Source organism: Hyaena hyaena, unplaced genomic scaffold (genome assembly GCF_003009895.1).
Source record: "Hyaena hyaena isolate Hyena2069 unplaced genomic scaffold, ASM300989v1 scaffold_615, whole genome shotgun sequence".
Taxonomy (NCBI): domain Eukaryota; kingdom Metazoa; phylum Chordata; class Mammalia; order Carnivora; family Hyaenidae; genus Hyaena; species Hyaena hyaena.
In genome coordinates this window covers 537,722-558,534 of record NW_024081248.1, presented here as the reverse complement: position 1 = coordinate 558,534, position 20,813 = coordinate 537,722, and the positions used below count along the sequence as shown (strand labels likewise).

The 20,813-nt window shown below is 38.5% G+C and overlaps 1 protein-coding gene across 2 annotated transcripts in view; it reads left to right on the top strand.

The window, feature by feature from the left end:
• Positions 1-3,519, top strand: part of NOP58 (NOP58 ribonucleoprotein) — a 29,062-nt gene extending 25,543 nt beyond the window's left edge. For both annotated transcript variants that reach the window (XM_039257404.1, XM_039257405.1), the window contains 3 exons: positions 242-375; positions 2,699-2,868; positions 3,247-3,519. In XM_039257404.1, coding sequence (XP_039113335.1) covers positions 242-375; positions 2,699-2,868; positions 3,247-3,297 — 355 coding nt within the window. In that variant the 3' untranslated portion in view covers positions 3,298-3,519. The remainder of the gene's footprint in view (positions 1-241; positions 376-2,698; positions 2,869-3,246) is intronic.
• The last annotated feature ends 17,294 nt before the right edge of the window (positions 3,520-20,813 follow it).

Genomic DNA, 20,813 nt, shown 5'->3' with positions numbered 1-20,813 from the left:
AAATCAGAATTCATTTTAGCTCACTACTTCTCTTGAAGTATAATTGACCTGCTTGGAAAATAGTAAAACTTCTTTACCTTTTGGGAGCTATTAGTTTTCATAAACTGCCCCAAAACCACTAAAGTGAAACAGCATTATATGCTTATGTAAGTATTATCTAATAGCATTTCCTTTAAACCTCTTTAAAATTATTTCACACAAGTATTTGTAGGAATTTTCAGTAATTCTTTCACTCTTTCAGTGAAGTGAAGACATATGATCCTTCTGGTGACTCCACACTCCCAACCTGTTCTAAGAAACGCAAGATAGAACAGGTAGATAAAGAGGATGAAATTATTGAAAAGAAAGCCAAAAAAGCCAAGGTTAAAATTAAAGGTCAGTTGGAATTTTTTGAATATTATTTATATTTTAATGTTTAATGTTTTTAATGTTTATTTTTGAGAGAGGATGTGCGCGCACACACACACACACACACACACACACACACACACACACACACACGAGAGTGGGGGAGGGGCAGAAAGAGAGGGAGACACAGAATCTGAAGCAGGCTAGATCTAGGCTCTGAGCTTTATCACAGAGCCCAACGCAGGGCTCAAACCCATGAACCATGAGATCATGACCTGAGCTGAAATTGGATGCTTAACCAACTGAGCCACTCAGGCGTCCCTATATTCCTATTCTTTAAGACAGACTTCAGAAGTCTTGAGAAAGTACATGCCACTGAACTTTATTGTGAAACCACCCATATTGGAAGTTAATGGTGTTTTAATAAGCTATCATGTTGGCTGGGAATAGTTCAGGTACTAAACTAAATATAGCAGACTTCATAGAGGAATGTGAGAAGCATTTCTTTGATATGTGGAATCATGTATTATGCTAAATGTACCAAACTTTAGTTCCTATCATGTGAACTATTTTGAGAATAGCTTAAAATATAAGAAAAAAAAAGTTTATGGTTTCTAAATTAGTTGTTGAAATATTTTTGTATAGTTAAGGGTAGAATTCACAGCAGTGGTTTTCTTCATTGTTTCTGTATGGAATGGACTATAGTAATAACATTGAGTAGCCTACCATTATAGTAACATTTAATAGGTGCTCTCTAGTGAACTAGGCTGTCTTGCAAAGTTGGTAAGCAGGTAATCCCATTTACTAGTAGTACCTGTGTTAAATGCATACCAGCTAGTCTAGCAAGAGTATCAGGCATTAAAGTAATGACTAATTTTTGGTTTCTAAATAGCTTAGTGGCCAAAAATACTATCAGCAAATGTGAACTCCTGCCCTGGCTGAAAGAGAACATAAATGAGTTATTTAACCTCTATACTTCTGTTTATTTATTCAACACTAAGGTGATCCCTGAGCCCTTTAATTACATTTGAAACATGACTCCAGAATTGTATCTTCACTTGTATATCCAGTAAGCTTTTCAAACTTAACATTCCTGAATCTCTGTTACTCTCAGTCTATTGCTTTATAATTTTTTCTGCTTATAAATAGCAATTCTAGTTGCTTTGGCCTTTAACTTTGACTCTTATAATTTTTTAATCTCTACACCCAATGTGGGGCTCAAACTTAAAACCCCAAGATCAAGAGTTCAGTGCTCCATCGACTAAGCCAGGCACCCCTATTTTGGCAATAAATCCTTTCAATTCAATTCTAATTTGAAAATATATCCAGAGTCTAACCGCTTGTCATATCCACCACTGCTGTTCTTAATGTAGCAGCCACAGTGGCACCCCATTAGCTCTGATTCGGTCCTATTCCTTGCTCCCTGTGCTGCAGCCACACTGGCCTCCTTGTTGTTCCTTAAACCCGCCAACTCCCTTTCTCTCCCAAAATAACCTTAGCGTTTGCTGTTCTTTCTACCTGGAATATTTTTCCTCAGGATAGGTGTCCCTTGGCTCTTCTAGGTGTTTGCCTGATTGCCCTAACTATCCAGACACATTGTCTTCCTCAGTGTTACTCTTCCTGCTTTATTTTTACCTTTAGCACTGATTACTGTGTAAAATATTGTATAGTTGTATCATTTAGGGTTTTTCCGCTACTCTTAAAAGATACACATAAGGACAAGGATTTTGTCTGTTTTATGCCTTTTTGTATCTCATTATCTGTAGAGTACAACCTGGCATTTAGTAGGTTCTAAATAAATTTTTGGTGAATGAATTTTTTTCTCTTCAAAGGTGAATAAGTTTCTAATGATAGCTACCTATTATTGAGTCTTCATTCTAATGCACCAGCCATTATCTCATTAAGTCCTAGTTATCATCCATTGAGATAGACATTACTAAATTTTACAGATGAGTAATTTGAGTTTACAGAAGTCAAATGACTTATTCTCAAGGTCCCACCAGGTTGAATAAACCCAAGGGTCCTAACTCTGGAGCACAAACTCTTAAATCATTTCTAATATAATTGACAGTTTGCAAAAATAGCCAGTTTTAATGTATTTTAATCCTAATTTCTATACATAGCTACATGATCTCATGAGAAATTTCTTTGAGCTTTATATAATTTGTTAAGTTAGCAATATTGGACTAGGCAAGTGTTCCAAGGATCTTTCCACTTATAGAATTTTATAATAAATGTTGGCTAGTCAACCAGAATGATGAGAAAAAAGTGAGATTCTAAAGGTTTGGGGTGGAGAGAGTGAGGCCTTATACAATGTTAATTGTCGTGTCTTTATACTTACCCTATTCAGTTGAAGAAACCACAACAGTAGCAGCCACAGAAGAAGAAGAGGAGGAAGGAGTACTAGTGGTAGAAGAACAGGAGACATCTGTGAAGAAGAAGAAGAAAAAGGACAAAAAGAAACACATTAAGGAGGAACCACTTTCTGAGGAAGAACCATGCACTAGTACAGCAATTCCTGTATGTTTGTTTTTAATTCCCAATACTTCGTTGGCACGGACAGGGTCTCTGTATTCTATTCTGATTTCTATTTCTATATTAGAAATGAGCAAACAGTTACAGTTTTCAATGATGGAACAGTAAAAATAAAAATGACATTTTTACAAAGGGCCATTTCCTAAACCTAGAATTTTATTGTAGAATGGGTTTGCTTGAGAAAGAGAGATAATATGATTTGCTACAGATCACTTTCATAGAGGTGGTTTTTATATTTTTAGGTTTTAATCTTTAATCCAAATTTATTTTCAAGGAAAATAGATCTACTTTGCTGCTTATAGCAAAAGTTATTATCCATACATTTACAGCTCTTTCAAAAGCATTCTTGTTGGTTATTTTCAGAGTCCAGAAAAAAAGAAGAAAAAGAAAAAAAAGAGAGATAATGAGGACTAATGGAAGGGAACCATCTTTGAATCACCTGGTTACATCACACTTCAGTCAGGAATATATCAGAGATGCTTTCCAATTGAGAGAAGTTTGGATGAAACAAAGCGATTGATCATCTGTAGCTTTCCAGACCTATTCGTGTCTTGACAACCAGTTCTGTTAATTTGATTATGTCTTCATTTCTTAGAGTCTTTGTTATACAAATAAAAATATTTTCTTTGTATTTTATGGCAGTTCTGTGATCTCTATATTCCAGGTAGACAGTCTGTGTGGCCCTTTATTCTATATAGCATTTGATGATTATTGCTTTGATAATTATAGCTGAAAAGTGAGAGTTGTGACTTGTTAATTTGAAACAGCCTTTTGGGAGATCATGATTAGATGGACCAATTTAAAAGCCTCACATTAATGTTTCTTTTTTTTTGGACTCTTTTTTTCTCTCCTTTTCTCCTATTTTTCTGCCTCTGTATTTATTTAAATAAAGCTGTGCTTTGTGTTCAGAATTTTTAAATTAAGTGAACAAAGCTTTTCTGTATCTCTTCAGAAAGCCAATAAATTATGTTTCTAACTTTACTTCACAGTTCTGATGGAGCAGTAAGTTACAAATGCAAGTTTTTTCTAAAGTGGCGATTTTAAAAGGATAACACACAGTGATTTTTTTAGTAAAAAGGAATAACAGGATAACAAACCCAAAAATAAAATGTCCATGAGTATACACCAGGACATAGACACCAAAGAGCAGTCTTTGTTTTTGTTTTTGTTTCATTTTGTTTTCTTTTTTTATTAGAGTAACAGTTTCTTTTTATTTTTTAATTTTATTTAAATCCAAGCTAGTTTAACATATAGTGTAAGAAGAGTTTCGTGAGTAGAAGTTAGTATCACTTACATATAATGCCCAGTGCTTATCCCAACAAATGCCCTCTGAGCAGTCTTTGTTTCTAAAATAGTAATTTAGTATGTGAACAATAGCCTGCTTGACAGCTCTGTAATCATGACAACCACAAGTTTCATAGGACTGTTAGGTTTGGCATCTTTGTGTATGCCATGGGCATGATGCTAAAGCCCAGTTCAGTAAACATTCAACAGGTGGTGGAGCTGAACTGATTATAACTTTGTGTTCCACCTCTGCTTTTCATCTAACTAGGGGCAAGACCACAGCCCCTCAACTTCAGTTCCTCACTTGGAAATTAGAGATGATCAGCTATACCTCTCCACCAACATTGGTTTGTAGAAAATTAGATGATAGAACTTTTCAGAGATATAAGTACAATTAGGTATTTGAAATGTATGCTACATGAAGTACAGGTAGCCATCCCTAGATACAATTATATGTTAAAGCTGATTATTTTGCTTGTAGAAGAATGTTAATATTTTACATGATTCATTAGTACCCCAGACACATTCTGGATATGAGACATAACAGATTTTTAATAGCTTTTGATGGAAGTTGCCCTACAAAGAGCTATATGGTCAAAAGCTTTTTATCTGAAACAAGATAGACTTTGAGAATGCTAAAAATCTCATTGAATCAGAGTCATCAGCTCTCTTAAGCACTAAAGTCTTTTTTTTTTTTTTTAACATTTATTTATTTTTGAGAGACAGAGTAAGATCGGGAGTGGGAGAGGGGCAGAGAGAGGAGAGACAGAATCTGAAACAGGCTCCAGGCTCTGAGCAAGCATTCAGCACAGAGCCTGAAGCAGGGCTTGAACCCACGAACTATGAGATCATGACCTGAGCCAAAGTCGGGCGCTCAACCGACTGAGCCACCCAGGCGCCCCTTAAGTGCTAAAGTCTTAACTGTTTGAAACACTAACCAGAAGGTAGGCTCTGGTTCTTTGTGCTAAACTGATGTGCTTGTTCTATTGAGGACCCTTGGGATCTTAGCATGAAATCTAATCTTAATCTGAAATGGGAAGGACAGGTGAATTTTATATACTTAGTTTTGATAGCAAACTTGAAGAATTTCTGTGAGTGGACCACATAAAATGTTTAAAAACTTAATGATTCCCTGGGCACCTGGCTGACTCCATTGATAGAGCATGGGACTTTAGAGGTGTTGTGAGGTCAAGCCCACATTGGGCATAGAGATAACTTAAAAAATTTCCTGATTCTTGAGGTGCCTGGGTGCCTCAGTCGGTTGAGTGTCTGACCTCAGCTCAGGTCCTGTACTCACGGTTTGTGGGTTCGAGCCCTACGTTGGGCTCTGTGCTGACCGCTAGTTCACAGCCTGGAGCCTGCTTTGGATTCTTGTCCCTCTCTCTGCCCCTCCCCTGTTCACGCTGTCTCTCAAAAATAAATGCAAACAATTTTTTTTTAATTTCTTGACTCACAAAAAATTATTCTCTGCTGTATTCTACATTCTTTCCTTCAAAAATGTAGATTTAGGGCACCTGGGTGACTCAGTTTGGAGTCCTACTTTGGCTCAGGTCATGACCTTGCAGTTCATGAGTTCAAGCCCCACATTGGGCTCCCTGCTGTCAGTGCAGGGCCTTCTTCAAATCCTCTGTCTCTTTCTCTATCCCTCCCCTGCTCATGTATGTGCTCTCTCTCAAAATTAAAATAAACATAAAAATTGTAAATTTATACTTTTTGGCTGAAAGTATTTCTATATGTATCTACTATTTTCCAGGTCCTGTGTGTGCTTTTCAAGGCCTTGGATAAGCTGTACTCTATCCAGAACACTTTTCTATAGTTCTCTATTCATTTGTTACTTTCCTAAGGACATTTTTTAAAACTTGGATCAGGCCCATCCTTTATCCCAGCTATACCGCTTAGAATAATGGGCGTTGGAGCCAAGTACCTAAAACTTTTAACATGCATAAAAATCACCTGGGGATCTTGATAAACTAGATCTGAGTCAGTAGATCTGGATTGGAGCCTAAGTGATTATTTTTAGTAAGATCTTAGGTGTTTCTTGCTGGAGGTCACACTTAGGATATATAGTAAGGTACTCAGGCAAATTAAAGTCTGACTTGTTTATCTGAAACTGGGTTGCTCTGAGAATAGGTGAGAATTTTTAAGGCGTTTTTAAAGCCATTAATTTCCTTTTGCATCCCTTGAATATCTTCTCTCCCCAGTTGTAGATCTTTTCTGTGTGTTCTTACCTGTCCAGGTTCCTGCCATATAATTGGGCCTTAATGTTTGTGTTGTGGTAAGAGTATGACCTTTGGATGAATTAACTAGGTCTTTGTGTTATATTCAGAACAAAGCAAAATGAAGAATGCTGGGGTGCCTGGCTGACTCATCAGTAGAGTTATGCGGCTTTTGATCTTGGGGTTGTGAATTTGAGCCCCACACTGGGTGTAGAGTTTACCTTAAAAAAAAATTAACAGTGCCACTTTTGATGTATCTTATTTTTTTTCATGAGCTTTTTTCTTTTTTTTAATGTCTATTTATTTGAGAAAGAGAGAGTATGCAAGCAAGAAAGAGGCAGAGAAAGGGAGAGAGAATCCCAGACTGCTGTCAGCGCAGAGCCCAACATAGGGCTCGAACCACGAACTGTGAGATCATGATCTGAACAGAAATCAAGAGTTGGATGTTTAACCAACTGAGTTACCCAGGTGCCTCTATCGTTTCTTTACATGTTTTGGGTAGTAATGCTTCATTAGATACATCATTTGTAAATATCTTCTATTCAGTAGGTTGTCTTTTAGTTTTGTTGATTGTTTGCTGTGCAGAAAGCAGAAACTTTATTTTGATGTAGTCCCAATAGTTTATTTTTGCATTTGTTTCCCAAAAGTTGCATTGGCCATTGTCAAAGAAGTTACTGTCTATGTTCTCTTCTAGAACTTTTATGGTTTCAGGTCTCACGTTTAGGTCTTTTAATCCATTTTGAATTTATTTTTGTGTGTGGTGTAAGAAAGTGGTCTAGTTTTCCCAACACCATTTATTGAAGAGATTTTTTTTTTTCCCCATTGGATATTCTTTCTTCCTTTGTCAAAGATTAATCGGCCATATACTTGTGCATTTGTTTCTGGGTTGTCTGTTCTTCTAATCCGTGAGCCTGGAATGTGGAATGTCTTTCCATTTCTTTTTGTCATCTTCAGTTTCTTTCATCAGTATTTTAATAGTTTCAAAACACAGGTCTTTCACCCCTGTGATTAGGTTTATTCATAGATATCTTACTATTTTTGGTGCAATTGTGAATGGAATTGTTTACTTAATTTCTCTTTCTGCTGCTTCATTGTTGGTATAGAAATACAACGAATGTTTTCACATTGATTTTCTATCCTGGAACTTTACTAAGTTTGTTTATCAGTTCTAGCGGGTTTTTTTGTTGAGTTTTTCGGGCTTTCTATATATATAGTATCGTGTCATCTGCAAATAGTGAAAGTTAAACTTTTAATTGTATGTCTTTTATTTCTTTTTGTGAAATTTTGTGATTGCTGTGGCTAGGACTTCCCACCACTATGGTGAATAAAAGTGGTTAGAGTGGACATCCTTGTCTTCTTTCTGACCTTAGCGGAAGAGCTCTCTATTTTTTCCCATTAAGGACGATGTTAGCTGTTAGTTTTTAGTTGGACTTTATTATGTTGAGGTATATTCTCTCTAAACCTACTCTGTTGAGGGCTTTTATCATGAATGGATGTTGTACTTTGTCAAATGCTTTTTTTTTTTTTGCCTCTGTTGAAATCATACAGTTCTTATCCTTTCTCTTACTAATGTGATGTATCAACATTGATGATTTGCAAATATTGAACCACCCCTGCAACCCAGGAATAAATCCCACTTGATGGCAAATAATTTTTTTAATGTATTGTTGGGTTTGATTTGCTAGTATTTTGTTGAGGATTTTTGCATTTATTTTCATGAGAGGTGTTGGCCCGTAGTTCTCTTTTTTTGTTGTGTTTTTATCTGATTTTGCTATCAGGGTAATGCTGGCTTCACTGAATGAATTTAAAAGTTTTCCTTACTTTTCTGTTTTTTGGAATGTATTGTGAATAGGCATTCTTTTTTTGTTTTTATTTTTATTTATTTTTTTTGAGAGTTCGAGCAAATTTTATTTTCTTGCATTCATTAATGTTGAATGTTGGTTCCTTTTTGTTTGTTCTTTTCAATTGTTCAATAGAATGTCACACTATGATTATAATGTGGTCTCTTCACTTTCTAGTTGATAGACATATGGAAGCTTCCAGTTTTTTGCTCTAATGTATTGAGTGTTGGTCTTTTTTTGTTTTTAATGTTTATTTTTGAGAGAGAGACAGAGCACAAGCAGGTAAGGGGCATAGAGAAAGGGAGACACTGTATCCAAAGCAGGCTCCAGGCTCCAGGCTTCAAGCTGTCAGCACAGAGCCTGACACAGGGCTCGAACTCAAGGACCTCGAGATCATGACCTGAGTGCAACTTGGACCTTTAACCAACCGAGCCACTCAGGCACCCCAGTATTAACTCTTTTAAATGTTTGGTAGAATTCACCTGTGAAGCCATCTGGTCCTGGCCTTAATTTGTTGGGAGATTTTTTTATTACTGATTCAGTTTCTTTGCTGGTTATGGATGTGTTCAAATTTTCTATTTCTTCCTATTTCAATTTTGGTAGTTTATATGTTTCTAGGACTAGTTTATCCATTCTAGGTTGTTCATTTTGTTGGCATATAGTTTTTCATAATCTCTTATAATTGTATTTCTGTGGTGTTGATTGTTATTTCTCCTTTCTCATTTTTGATTTTGAGTCCTTTCTTGATAAGTCTGGCTAGAGGTTTATCACTTTTATTGATTTTTTTTTCAAAGAAATACCTTCTAGTTTTATTGATCTGTTCTATTTTTTAGTTTCTCTATCATTTATTTCTGCTGTAATCATTATTTCCTTCATTCTACTGGGTTTAGTTTTGTTTATTCTTTTTCAAGTTGTTTTAGGTGTAAGGTTAGGTTGTTTAAGGTTTTTCTGCTTCTTGAGGTATGCCTGTATTGCCATAAACTTTACTCTTTAATTTTTTTAAATGTTTTTTATTTATTTTTGAGAGAGAGATAGAGACAGCATGAGCAGGGGAGGATCAGAGAGAGGAGACACAGACTCCAGGCTCTGAGCTAGCTGTCAGCACAGAGCCCGATGCGGAGCTCAAACCCACGAACCATGAGATCATGACCTGAGCTGGAGTTGGATGCACAACTGACTGAGCCACCCAGGCGCCCCTAAACTTTACTCTTAAAACTGCTTTTGCTGTGTCCCAGAGGTTTTAGACCATTGTGTTTTCATTTTTATTTGTTTCCATGTACTTCTTTATTTCTTTCCTTATTTCCTGGTTGAACCATTCATTATTTAGTAGCATGTTATTTAACCTCCATGCATTTGTGGTCTTTCTAGACTTTTCCTGTGTTTGACATAATATATTTTCATAGTGTTGTGGTCACAAAAATGCATCCTATGGACTTCTTCCATCTTTAATTTGTTGAGGCTGGCTTTGTGATTTTTTTCTTTCTTTATGGAAATGCTTTAAGATTATTAAATCTGGGGCGCCTGGGTGGCTTAGTCGGTTAAGTGTCCGACTTTTGCTTAGGTCATGATCTCGCGGTTCGTGGGCTCGGGCCCCACGTCGGGCTCTGTGCTGACTGCCAGCTCAGAGCCTGGAGCCTGTTTCAGTCTGTGACTCCCTCTCTCTCTGACCCTCCCCTGCTCATGCTGTCTCTCTCTCTCTCTCTCTCTCTCCTAGAAATAAATAAAACATTAAAAAAAAAAAGATTATTAAATCTAAGGACCTAAGTGATAAACGCGTGTTTGTTGGGCCTTAAACTCAGTTTTCTTATATGTCTTATGTCCATTAACTGTAAGCTTTATTGCTTTCAAAAGTCAACATTTGTTGACTGTTTCTCAAATACAACTTTATAGATTTTTTTTTTAGTAATTTTTTGTTTAAAAACATTTCTTGCAGCAAATGTCAAATAGTGATTCTTTTCAAGTATTTTATATTTATACTCGGTTTGGTTTTAAGGAGAAGTTAGAAGTAATGAGAAGTGGTTCTCAAAGCTTGTGGGAATTACAGACACCTGGAGGACTTTTAATTTTTTTTAATTTATTTTAAGAGAGAATCTTTTTTTTTTTTAAGTTTATTTATTTATTTTGAGAGAGAGCACACAGAGGAGGGTTGACGGGCAGAGAACGAGAATCCCAAGCAAGGTCTGCCCCATCAGTGCAGTGCCCAATGCGTGGCTCAATCCCAGGAACTGAGATCATGACCTGAGCCACATCAATACTTGGAGGCTTAACTGTGCCCCGAGAACCTTCTAAAAGGTACATTTCTGATTTGGTAAATCTAGGATATAGGTCTCAAGAATATGCACTTCGGGGGTACCTGGGTGGCTCAGTCAGTTGAACATGTAACTTTGGCTCCTGTCACGATCTCCTGGATTGTGAGTTCAAGCCTTGCATTGGGCTTGGTGCTATCAGCCTGTCAGCTCAGAGCTAACTTCGGATCCTTTGTTCTCCTCCACCTCTTTCTCAAAAATTTCAAAAAACATAAAAAAGAAAAAAGAAAGTGCCTGGGTGGCTCAGTCAGCTAAGCCCCTGACTTTGGCTGGAGCCCCACATTGGGCTTTGTCGAGAGCTCAGAGCCTGGGCCTGCTTCATACTTCGTGTCTCCCTCTCTCTGTGCCCCATGTACGTTCTGTCTCTCAAAAATAAATAAAAACATTTTAAAAAATAAATAACATTTTTTATAAAATACGCACTTTGGAGGCGCTTGGGTGGCTCAGACGGTTAAGCATATGACTCTTGATTTCAGCTCAGATCATGATCTCATGAATTAATTGTAAACAGGGTCTGTGCTGACATTGTGGAGCCTGCTTGCTCCCTCTCTCAAAATAAATAAACTTTTCAAAAATAATAAAGAATATGCACTTTGACAAGCTAATGATGTTTATACCTTGACCACTCTACTAGAAGGATTCCCTTATATTGCAAACTAGTATCTACTTTGATGGCCAAAAAGTCAAGCCTGTGACTCTTACTAAATGAGCACCACTGCAGTACTGTCATTGGGCAGCAGTTGTGCTGTTTCACTAGTTAATTTTGAGGAGGTGCCTGGGACCAGGGACTTAATGTGTTCAGTGCTTTTCCCACATAAGTGAGAAAAACTTGGTTGGGTACAAGAAATAAAATCATCAGCCTTCTTTCCTGTCGTAAGAGTTTGATTTTGAAGAAAAGTTAATTGTTGACTCTGCAAGTGTTCTGTACGTGTTTACTATAAAAGTGAAAAAACTTAGTCTGTGTTTAAGTTTGTGAGAATAAAGCACCAGATTTAAAGCAGCACATGGGCACCTGGGTGGCTCAGCTCGTTAAACCTGACTTTGGCTTGGATCATGATCTCATGGTTACTGGGTTCAAGCCCCAAGTCGGGTGGATCCTGCTTGGGATTCTCCCTCCCTCCGACACCCTCTCTTTCTCTGCCCATCCCCCACTTGCACAGATGTGCACATTCTCTCTCACTCTCAAATAAGTAAACTTAAAGCAGCACATACAGAGGAGAAAGCACACAAAAGCATTTCTGAAAAAAAAATCAGTAAGATAAATTTATAGATTAACCCCAAATATGCATGTGGCTGAGATTTCTCGGTATTCTTTGGTTGACTATAACCTTAAAAAGAATGTGTAAAATCAGTGTTCATACTAGCATCATCATTTTATCGTCTCCCAAGTGTCTAGTATTTAGTATTTTTCTTTGGAGTAGTTCTAGTTTAGTTTAGTTTTGTTTTTCTTAAATAGTTTATTGTCAGGTTGGTTTCCGTATAACACCCAGTGCTCATCCCCACAAGTGCCCTCTTCCATGCCCATCACCCCCTTCTCCTCTCCCCCACCCCCATCAGCCCTCAGTTTGTTCTCAGCATTCAAGAGTCTCTCATGGTTTGCCTCTCTCCCTCTCCTCCACTTTTTTCCCCTTCTCCTCCCCCATGGTCCTCCGTTAAGTTCCTCCTAATCCACTTATATGTGCAAACATATGGTATCCTTCTCTGCCTGACTTATTTTGCTCAGCATAACACCTTCAAGTTCCATCCATGTTGCTACACATGGCCAGATTTCATTGTTTCTTGTTGCCAAGTAGTATTCCATTGTATAGATAAACCACATCTTGATCCATTTGTCAGCTGATGGACACTTAGGCTCTTTCCATGTTTTGGCTATTGTTGAGAGTGCTGCTATGAACTTTGGGGTACATGTGCCCCTATGCATCAGCACTCTTGTATCCCTTGGGTAAATTCCTAGCAGTGCTATTGCTGGGTCATAGGGGAGTTCTCTTTTTCATTTTTTTGAGGAACCTCCACACTGTTTTCCAGAGGGGCTGTACCAGTTTACATTCCCATCAACAGTGTAGGAGGGTGCCCGTTTCTCCACATCCTCGCCAGCATCTAAGAGTCTTCTGATCTGTTCATTTTAGCCGCTTTGACTGGCGTGAGGTGGTATCTCAGTGTGGTTTTGATTTGTATTTGCCTGATGATGAGTGACGTTGAACATCATTTTATGTGTCTGTTGGCCATCTGGATGTCCTCTTTGGAGAAGAGTCTGTTCATGTCTTCTGCCCATTTCTTCACTGGATTGTTTGTTTTTCGGGTGTGGAGTTTGGTGAGTGCCTTATACATTTGGGATACTAGCCCTTTATCTGATATGTCATTTGCAACTATTTTTTTCCATTACGTCGGTTGCCTATTAGCTTTATTGATTGTTTCCTTTGCCATACAGAAGCTTTTTATCTTAATTAGGTTCCAATACTTGATTCCTGCGGTTGAGGTCAAGGAGGTTGATTCCTGCTTTCTCCTCCAGGATTTTGATGGTTTCTTGTCTCATAGTCAGGTCCTTTATCCATTTTGAGTTTATTTTGGTATGTGGTGTGAGAAAATGATCTAGTTTCATTCTTCTGCATGTTGCTGTCCAGTTCTCCCAGCACCATCTGTTAAAGAGGCTGTCATTTTTCCATTGGATTCTCTTTCCTGCTTTGTCAAAGATTAGTTTGTCATACATTTGTGGGCCCAATTCTGAGTTCTCTATTCTATTCCATTAGTCTATGTGTCTGTTTTTGTGCCAATACCATACTGTCCTGATGATTACTGCTTTGTCCTAGAGGCTAAAGTCTGGGATTGTGATGCCTCCCATTTTGGTTTTCTTCTTCAATATTACTTTGGCTATTCGGGGTCTTTTGTGGTTCCATGCATATTTTAAGATAGTTTGTTCTAGCTTTGAGAAGAATGCTGGTGCAGTTTTGATTGGGATTGCATTGAATGTGTAGATTGCTTTGGGTAGTAATGACATTTTAACTATATTTATTCTTCTGATCCACGAGCATGGAATGTCTTTCCATTTATTTGTGTCTTCAATTTCCTTCAAAAGTTTTCTATAATTTTCATGATACAGTTCTCCTGTATCTTTGATTAGGTTTATTCCTAGGCATTTTATGGTTTTTTTGTGCAGTTGTGAATGGGATCAGTTTCTTGATTTCTCTTTCTGTTGCTTCATTGGTGTATAAAAATGCAACCGATTTCTGTACATTGATTTTGTACCCTGCAACTTTGCTGAAGTAGGCCTGTGGTGGAGTCTGTCAGGTTTTCTATGTAGAGTGTCATGTCATCTGCGAAAAGTGAAAGTTTGACTTCTTCTTTGCCAATTCTGATGCCTTTGATTTCCTTTTGTTGTCTGATGGCTGATGCTAGGACTTCCAGCACTGTGTTAAACAACAGTGGTGAGAGTGGACATCCCTGTCGTGTTCCTGATCTCAGGGGGAAAGCTCTCAGTTTTTCCCCATTGAGGATGATGGTAGCTGAGGGCTTCTCATAGATGGCTTTTATGATGTTTAAGTAAGTTCCTTCTATCCCGACTTTCTCTAGGGTCTTTATTAAGAAGGGATGCTGTATTTTGTCAAATGCTTTTTCTGCATCTATCGACAGGATCATATGGTTTTTATCTTTTCTTTTGTTGATGTGATGTATCACACTGATTGATTTGTGAATATTGAACTAGCCCTGTAACTCAGGAATGAATCCCACTTGATCTTGGTGGATAATTCTTTTTATATGCTGTTGAATTCGATTTGCAAGTATCTTGTTGAGGATTTTTGCATCCGTATTCATCAAGGATATTGGTCTGTAGTTCTGTTTTTTTGCTGGGTCTCTGGCTTGGGAATCAAAGGGATGCTGGCTTCATAAAATGATTCTGGAAGTTTTCCTTTTCTATTTTTTGGAATAGCTTGAGAAGAATGGGTATTAATTCCGTTTTAAATGTCTGGTAGAATTCCCCAGGGAAGCCATCTGGCCCTGGACTCTTATTTGTTGGGAGATTTTTGATAACTGATTTAATTTCTTCCCTATTTATGGGTGTGTTCAGATTTTCTATCTTCCCGTGTGAATTTTGGTAGTGAGTGTGTGTTTAGGAATTTGTCCATTCTAAATTGTCTAGTTTGTTGGCATATAATTTTTCATAGTATGCCCTGATAATTGCTTGTATTTTTGAGGGTTTGGTTGTAAGAAGTCCATTTTCCTTCATGATTTTATCTATTTGAGTGCCCTCTCTTTTCTTTTTGAGAAGCCTGGCTAGAGGTTTGTCAATTTTGTTTATTTTTTTCAAAAAACCAACTCTTGGTTTCATTGATCTGTTCAACTGTTGTTTTGTTTTTTGTTTTTGTGTTTTTTTGGTTTTTTTTTTTTGGTTTCTATATTGTTTATTTCTGCCCTGATTTTTATTATTTCTCTTCTACTGGGCTTGGGGTGCTCTTGTTGCTCTCCTTCTAGTTCCTTGAGGTGCGCTGTTAGATTTTGTACTTGCGCTTTTTCTAATTTCTTGAAATAGGCCTGGAGTGCAATGTACTTTCCTCTTAGGACTGCCTTTGACCATCCCATGGAGTTTAGATTGTTGTGTTTTCATTTTCATTTGTTTCCATATATTTTTAATTTCCTCTCTAATTGCCTGATTGGCCCATTCGTTCTTTAGTAGGGTATTCTTTAACCTCCATGTTTTTGGAGGTTTTCCAGACTTTTTCCTGTGGTTGATTTCAAGTTTCATAGCATTGTGATCTGAAAGTGTGCATGGTATGATCTCAAATCTTTTGTATTTATTGAGGGCTGCTTTATGTCCCAGTATGTGATCTATCTTGGAGAATGTGCCATGCGCACTTGAGAAGAAAGTGAATTCCGTGACTTCAGGATGTAGAGTTTTAAATATATCTTTCAAATCCATGTGGTCCAATGTGTCATTCAAGTCCATTGTTTCTTTAGTGATTTTCTGTCTAGTTGATCTATCCATTGCTGTAAGTGGAGTATTAAAGTCCCCTGCTATTAGCACATTCTTGTCCATAAGATTGTTTCTGTTTGTGATTGTTTTATGTATTTGGGTGCTCCCATATTTGGTGTGTAGACATTTATAATTGTTAGCTCTTCCTGATGGATAGACCCTGTAATTATTATATAATGCCCTTCTTCATCCCTTGTTACTGCCTTTACTTTAAAGTCCAGTTTGTCTGATATAAGTATAGCTACTCCAGCTTTCTTTTGACTTCCAGGAGCATGATAAATATATCTCCATCCCCTTACTTTCAATCTGAAGGTGTTCTCAGGTCTAAAATGAGTTTCTTGTAGACAGCGAATAGACAGATTTTGTTTTTTTAATCGATTCTGCTACCCTATGTCTTTTGACTGGAGCATTTAGTCCATTTATATTCAGTGTTATTATTGAAAAATATGGGTTTAGAGTCATTGTGTTCTTTGTAGGATTCATGCTTGTGGTGGTGTGTCTGGTACCTTGCGTTCCTTGCAGCATTTCCGTCATAGAGTCCCCCTCAAGATTTCTTGTAGGGCTGGTTTAGTGTGACGAATTCTTTCCATTTTTGTTTATTTGGGAAGACTTTTATCTCTCCTTGTATTCTGAATGACAGGCTTGCTGGATAGAGGATTCTTGGCTGCCTCTTTTTTCTGTTCATCACATTGAAGATCTCCTGCCATTCTTTTCTGGCCTGCCAAGTTTCAGTAGATAGGTGTGTCACCACTCTGATAGGTTTCCCTTTGAATGTTAGGGCCCTTTTATCCCTACTGCTTTCGGAATTCTCTCTTTGTCCTTATATTTTGCCAGTTTCACTATGATATGTTGTGCTGAAAATTGATTCAAGCTACATCTGAGGGGAGTTCTCTGTGCCTCTTGGATTTCAGTGTCTGTTTCCTTCCCCAGATTGGGGAAGTTCTCAGCTATAATTTGTTCAAGGACTCCTTCAGTGCCTTCCCTCTCTCTTCCTCTTCTGGAGTTCCTATTACATGGACGGATATTGTTCCATTTTATTGTATCGCTGAGCTCTCGAATTCTCCTTTCATGTTCCTGGATGAGTTTATCTCTCTTTTTCTCGGCTTCCTCTTTTTCTATAATTGTGTCTTCTAATTCACCTATTCTCCTCTCTGCCTCTTCAGTCCTTGCATTGGATGCCTCCATTTTATTGTGCACCTCATTTATAGCATTTTTTTAAGTCATCACAACTATTTTTAAGTTCCATGGTCTTTATAGCAATAGCTTCTCTGATGTCTTCCATGCCTTTTTCAAGCCCAGCAATTAATTTTATGACTATTGTTCTAAATTCTTATTCAGTTATGTTGCTTATATCTGTTCTGAGCAGCTCTTTAGCTGTCATTTCTTCCTGGAATTTCTTTAGAGGAGAGTTCTTCCATTTCATCAATTTGGCTAGCTTTCTGTCTCGTGTTAGTTTTAAAAGCTTGTTATGTACTCTGCACCTGCGAGTACTGCTGTATTTAAAAAGGTTCTTTGACTGTCCAGGGCCTGTCCGTTCAGGAAGTGTTCTTTGAATGGTGTCTCTTGGTCTCTCTTGTTGAGACTTTGGTTATTTTATTTCCCTACTCATAATGGTATTTGGGATTCTCCACCATGTGTACTTTGGCTTGTTTCTTGAGGTAGCCCTGGAAAAGAAAACAGACAGACAAACACACAGGAAACAAAGGCACACAAATGCACAGACAAATCCAACAAACAAGCAAACCAAAAGGGAAAATGAAAAAGAAAAAAAAGAAGGAATAAAAAAAGAAAAAACGGTGGAGGAAAAACAAATACAAAAGAAGAAAGAAGAAAATACAAAAGACAAAGGACACTCTAAAAGCATAAAACTAGAATTCCCAGCTACAAATAAAGAGCAGGGTGTATGCGGTGCTGACAGAAGAGCATATACAAAGAGAGAAATGACAGGGTGGGGAGAATGTGAATTGGACAATGGCCAGGCAGAGAGACTAAAAGGCTTAATTCAGAGAGAGAGGAAGAGAAGAATATGGTAAGAGGTGAGGAGAAAGAAACAAAGATAATGTTACTCAGAAAAACTATATAGTCTGATTACTCCAGAGAGAGAGAGAGAAAGGTAGCAGTGGAGGTGTAGAATATACATCTAGAGAATGGATTAAATGTGACTGTTTAAGCAAACCAGTGACCAGAGTGCCCAATCCAGCAGAGGGGAGATATACGAATGAGACAAGGTAAAAATATATCTGAATAGAAAATTTATCTAGAATTAATCACAGCAGTGCATCCATGTTGGTCTTGCCCCAGGCTCTGGTAAAAAAAAAAAAAAAAAGCAGCTCTCTAGGGGGGATGGGCCTGGTTTGGTGTAGGCAGGTCTTAGCCTCCACTGCGTCCCACGTCCCACGGGCTTCTCCCTGAGGTCCCACCTTGGTGGTTGTGGGGAGAAAAATGGCAGTGCCCCAGTCCCTTCTCCAATCAAGTGTTGCAAATCATTCTTTTGGGTCCGATCTTCCTGTGCCACAGGCATAGCCAAGGTGGGCCATGTTTTATGTCCCCAGCCTCTCCTCGTTTCCAGATCTTAGTCCACGAGGTTTATTGATACCGCCTGAAATATAAACCTGCAGACCGAGTCCTTCCAAACAGTTTCAAGCTGGCGGCTTCCCCACTGGGGATTGAGCTGAAAGAGCGGCAGAGCGGTTTCAGGCCGCGCTGCTTCCCCTCAGGATCAGCTGGAGAGCAGAGGAGCAGTTTCTCCTGGCACCATGTGGGACCAGGCTCAAAGTCAGCTCCACAGCTGGAAACTGGATCACTGTCCCGAGCCGAGGTTTTTCTCTTCTCCAGGGACAGGGACAGTTCTTTGAGCAGTTTCAGCCGGTCTTTCTTTTCCCCTCGGCTCTCCGTGGCTCCCCACAAAGGGGGCTCCCTCCCCTCCCTCCGTGTCTCCAGGTCCCAGCCTGTTTGCATCTTCCCCACTTCGCACTCATGCACCTACAATGTTGTTTTCTCAGCGGACTCTGTCTCCTTTTCCTCCCAAACTCCTGCAATTCTGTAAGGGTTCCTATGGCTTCAGGCCTTCTCTGTTTGAGAGATGAGGGCAAGTGAAATGTACCGAGCTCCCTACTTCTCCATCATCTTCCACATTCTTCTAGATTTTGTTTTTGTTTGTTTTTTTGGCTGTTTTATTGCAAAGCTGCAATAAATGTCCTTATACATTTGTCTTTATGTACTTGTGTTTCCTTAGGATAAATTTCTAGATTAGAATTACTGTATCAAAGATCTACAAGTGTAAAATGGTATCCAGTTTGTGGGACTCACTGGCTCAGTAGAGTATGCAGCTGTTGATCTCGGGGTTGTGGGTTCAAGCCTAATATTGGGTACGGAGTCTGTTTAAAACAAAAATGGTTTAAAAAAATAGTGCCAGTTCGCCTTCAAAGTATTGCAGTAAATTTATACTCCAATCAATAGTGTTAAGAGAAAGCCTTTTCAGGAACTGTCTCATAATTGTCTCTTAGCATCTACGTAACCCCTTACCTGCTAATATAGTTTAGTACGTAGTTAACTTTTTAAAAATACTAACCTGAGGGGCTCCTCAGTGGCTCAGTCGTTTAAGTATCCAACTTTGGCTCAGGTCATGACCTCATGGTTTGTGGGGTCAAGCCCCAGGTCAGGCCCTGCATTTACAGTGTGCGGAGCCTGCTTCAGATTCTCTGTCTCTCTCTGCCCCTTCCCTACTTGTACTCTCTCAAAAATAAATAAACATTTAAATATATATCAACTTGAATTAAGTGGTTTTTAAACCAGGTAGTTTTCCCTTTCTACCTCTGAAAATTCTGTAGTCATACTGTACAAGAGGATCTAGTTTGTCAGAACAGAACTGAAGTCACATTCAAGGATTATACACTCCCACCCAATCTTGTGCTATTAACCCAGAGTGGGAATTCGTGTGTATAGAAAATTAGCCCTTCTTCAGAACACTATACCACAAGGTGCCAGAAAATTGACCTAACTATAATTCAATGACTAGAACATGACTGCCCACCTCCTACCCTAGGTTTATGTGGAAAGAATAACCTGCACAATTGTAAGCACAGCCTGCACTGCTTCTGTTGTTCTTAATTACAGTCTTTTTTAAAAAATTTTTTGATGTTTTATTTATTTCTGAGAGAGAGAGAGTGAGAGAGAGAGAGAGAGAGACAGCGTGAGCAGGGGAGGGTCAGAGAGGGAGATACAGAATCTGAAGCAGGCTCCAGTCTCTGAGCTAGCTGTCAGCACAGAGCCCGACACAGGGCTTGAACCCACAAACTATGAGATCATAACCTGAGCCTCAGTTGAACGCTCAACTGACTGAGCCACCCAGGCACCCCTATAGTCTTTTTTTAAAAAAGATTTTTAAAGTAATCTCCACACCAAGCATTGTAAACCTACAACCCTGAGATACAGAGTTGGGGTGCCTGGGTGGCTCAATCGGTTAGGCATCTTACTCTTGATTTCTGCTCAGGTCATTATTTGATGGGTTTGTGAGTTTGAGCCCCACATCAGGCTCCTCAAGCTGCCTGTAGAGCTTGCTTGGGACTCTGCCCCTCCCCTACTTGCATGTGCACGTGCTCTCTCTCTCTCTTTCACACAATAAATAAATAAATATTTTTTAAAAAGTCACACTCTACCTGCTGAGCCAGGCTAGTGCCCCTTCAGGTCTTTTATCATTTGTTGGAAAGTATAAAGTAGCAAGCTTAAAATGATTAGCTTTCATTGAGCACTTATTATGTGTCAGGTGCTATTGATTTCTAGTCTAACAACCCTTTCTAACAAATACTATTATTAAGCCCATTTCACACATGAGGAAATGGATTCCCAGAGAGTTTAAGGAAAGGAACTTAGTCAATTCCATTTGAGTCGTTAGGAATGCCTCTTAATTTCTAATGCCTCTAATGCTCTGTGATTCTGAAAAACTACTCTATGCTGGGATGTTTTCTAAACAGCCTGATGATAATTCAAATCTTGTTGGAACATCTAGTGGGTGGGGCACGTGGGTGGCTCATTTGGTTAAGCGTCCGACTTAGGCTCATGTCGTGATCTTGCAGTTCGTGGGTTCAAGCCCCACATTGGGCTCTGTGCTGACAGCTAGCTCAGAGCCTGGAGCCTGTTTCAGATTCTATGTCTCCCTCTCTCTCTGACCCTCCCCTGCTCACACTGTCTCTCTCAGAAATAAAAATAAAACATTAAAAAAATTTTTTTAAAGAAATATTTAGTGGATATATAGATGTTCATCATTTTCACTTTTTTTAATGTATGCTTGAAAATGATCATAATTAAAAATCTTATT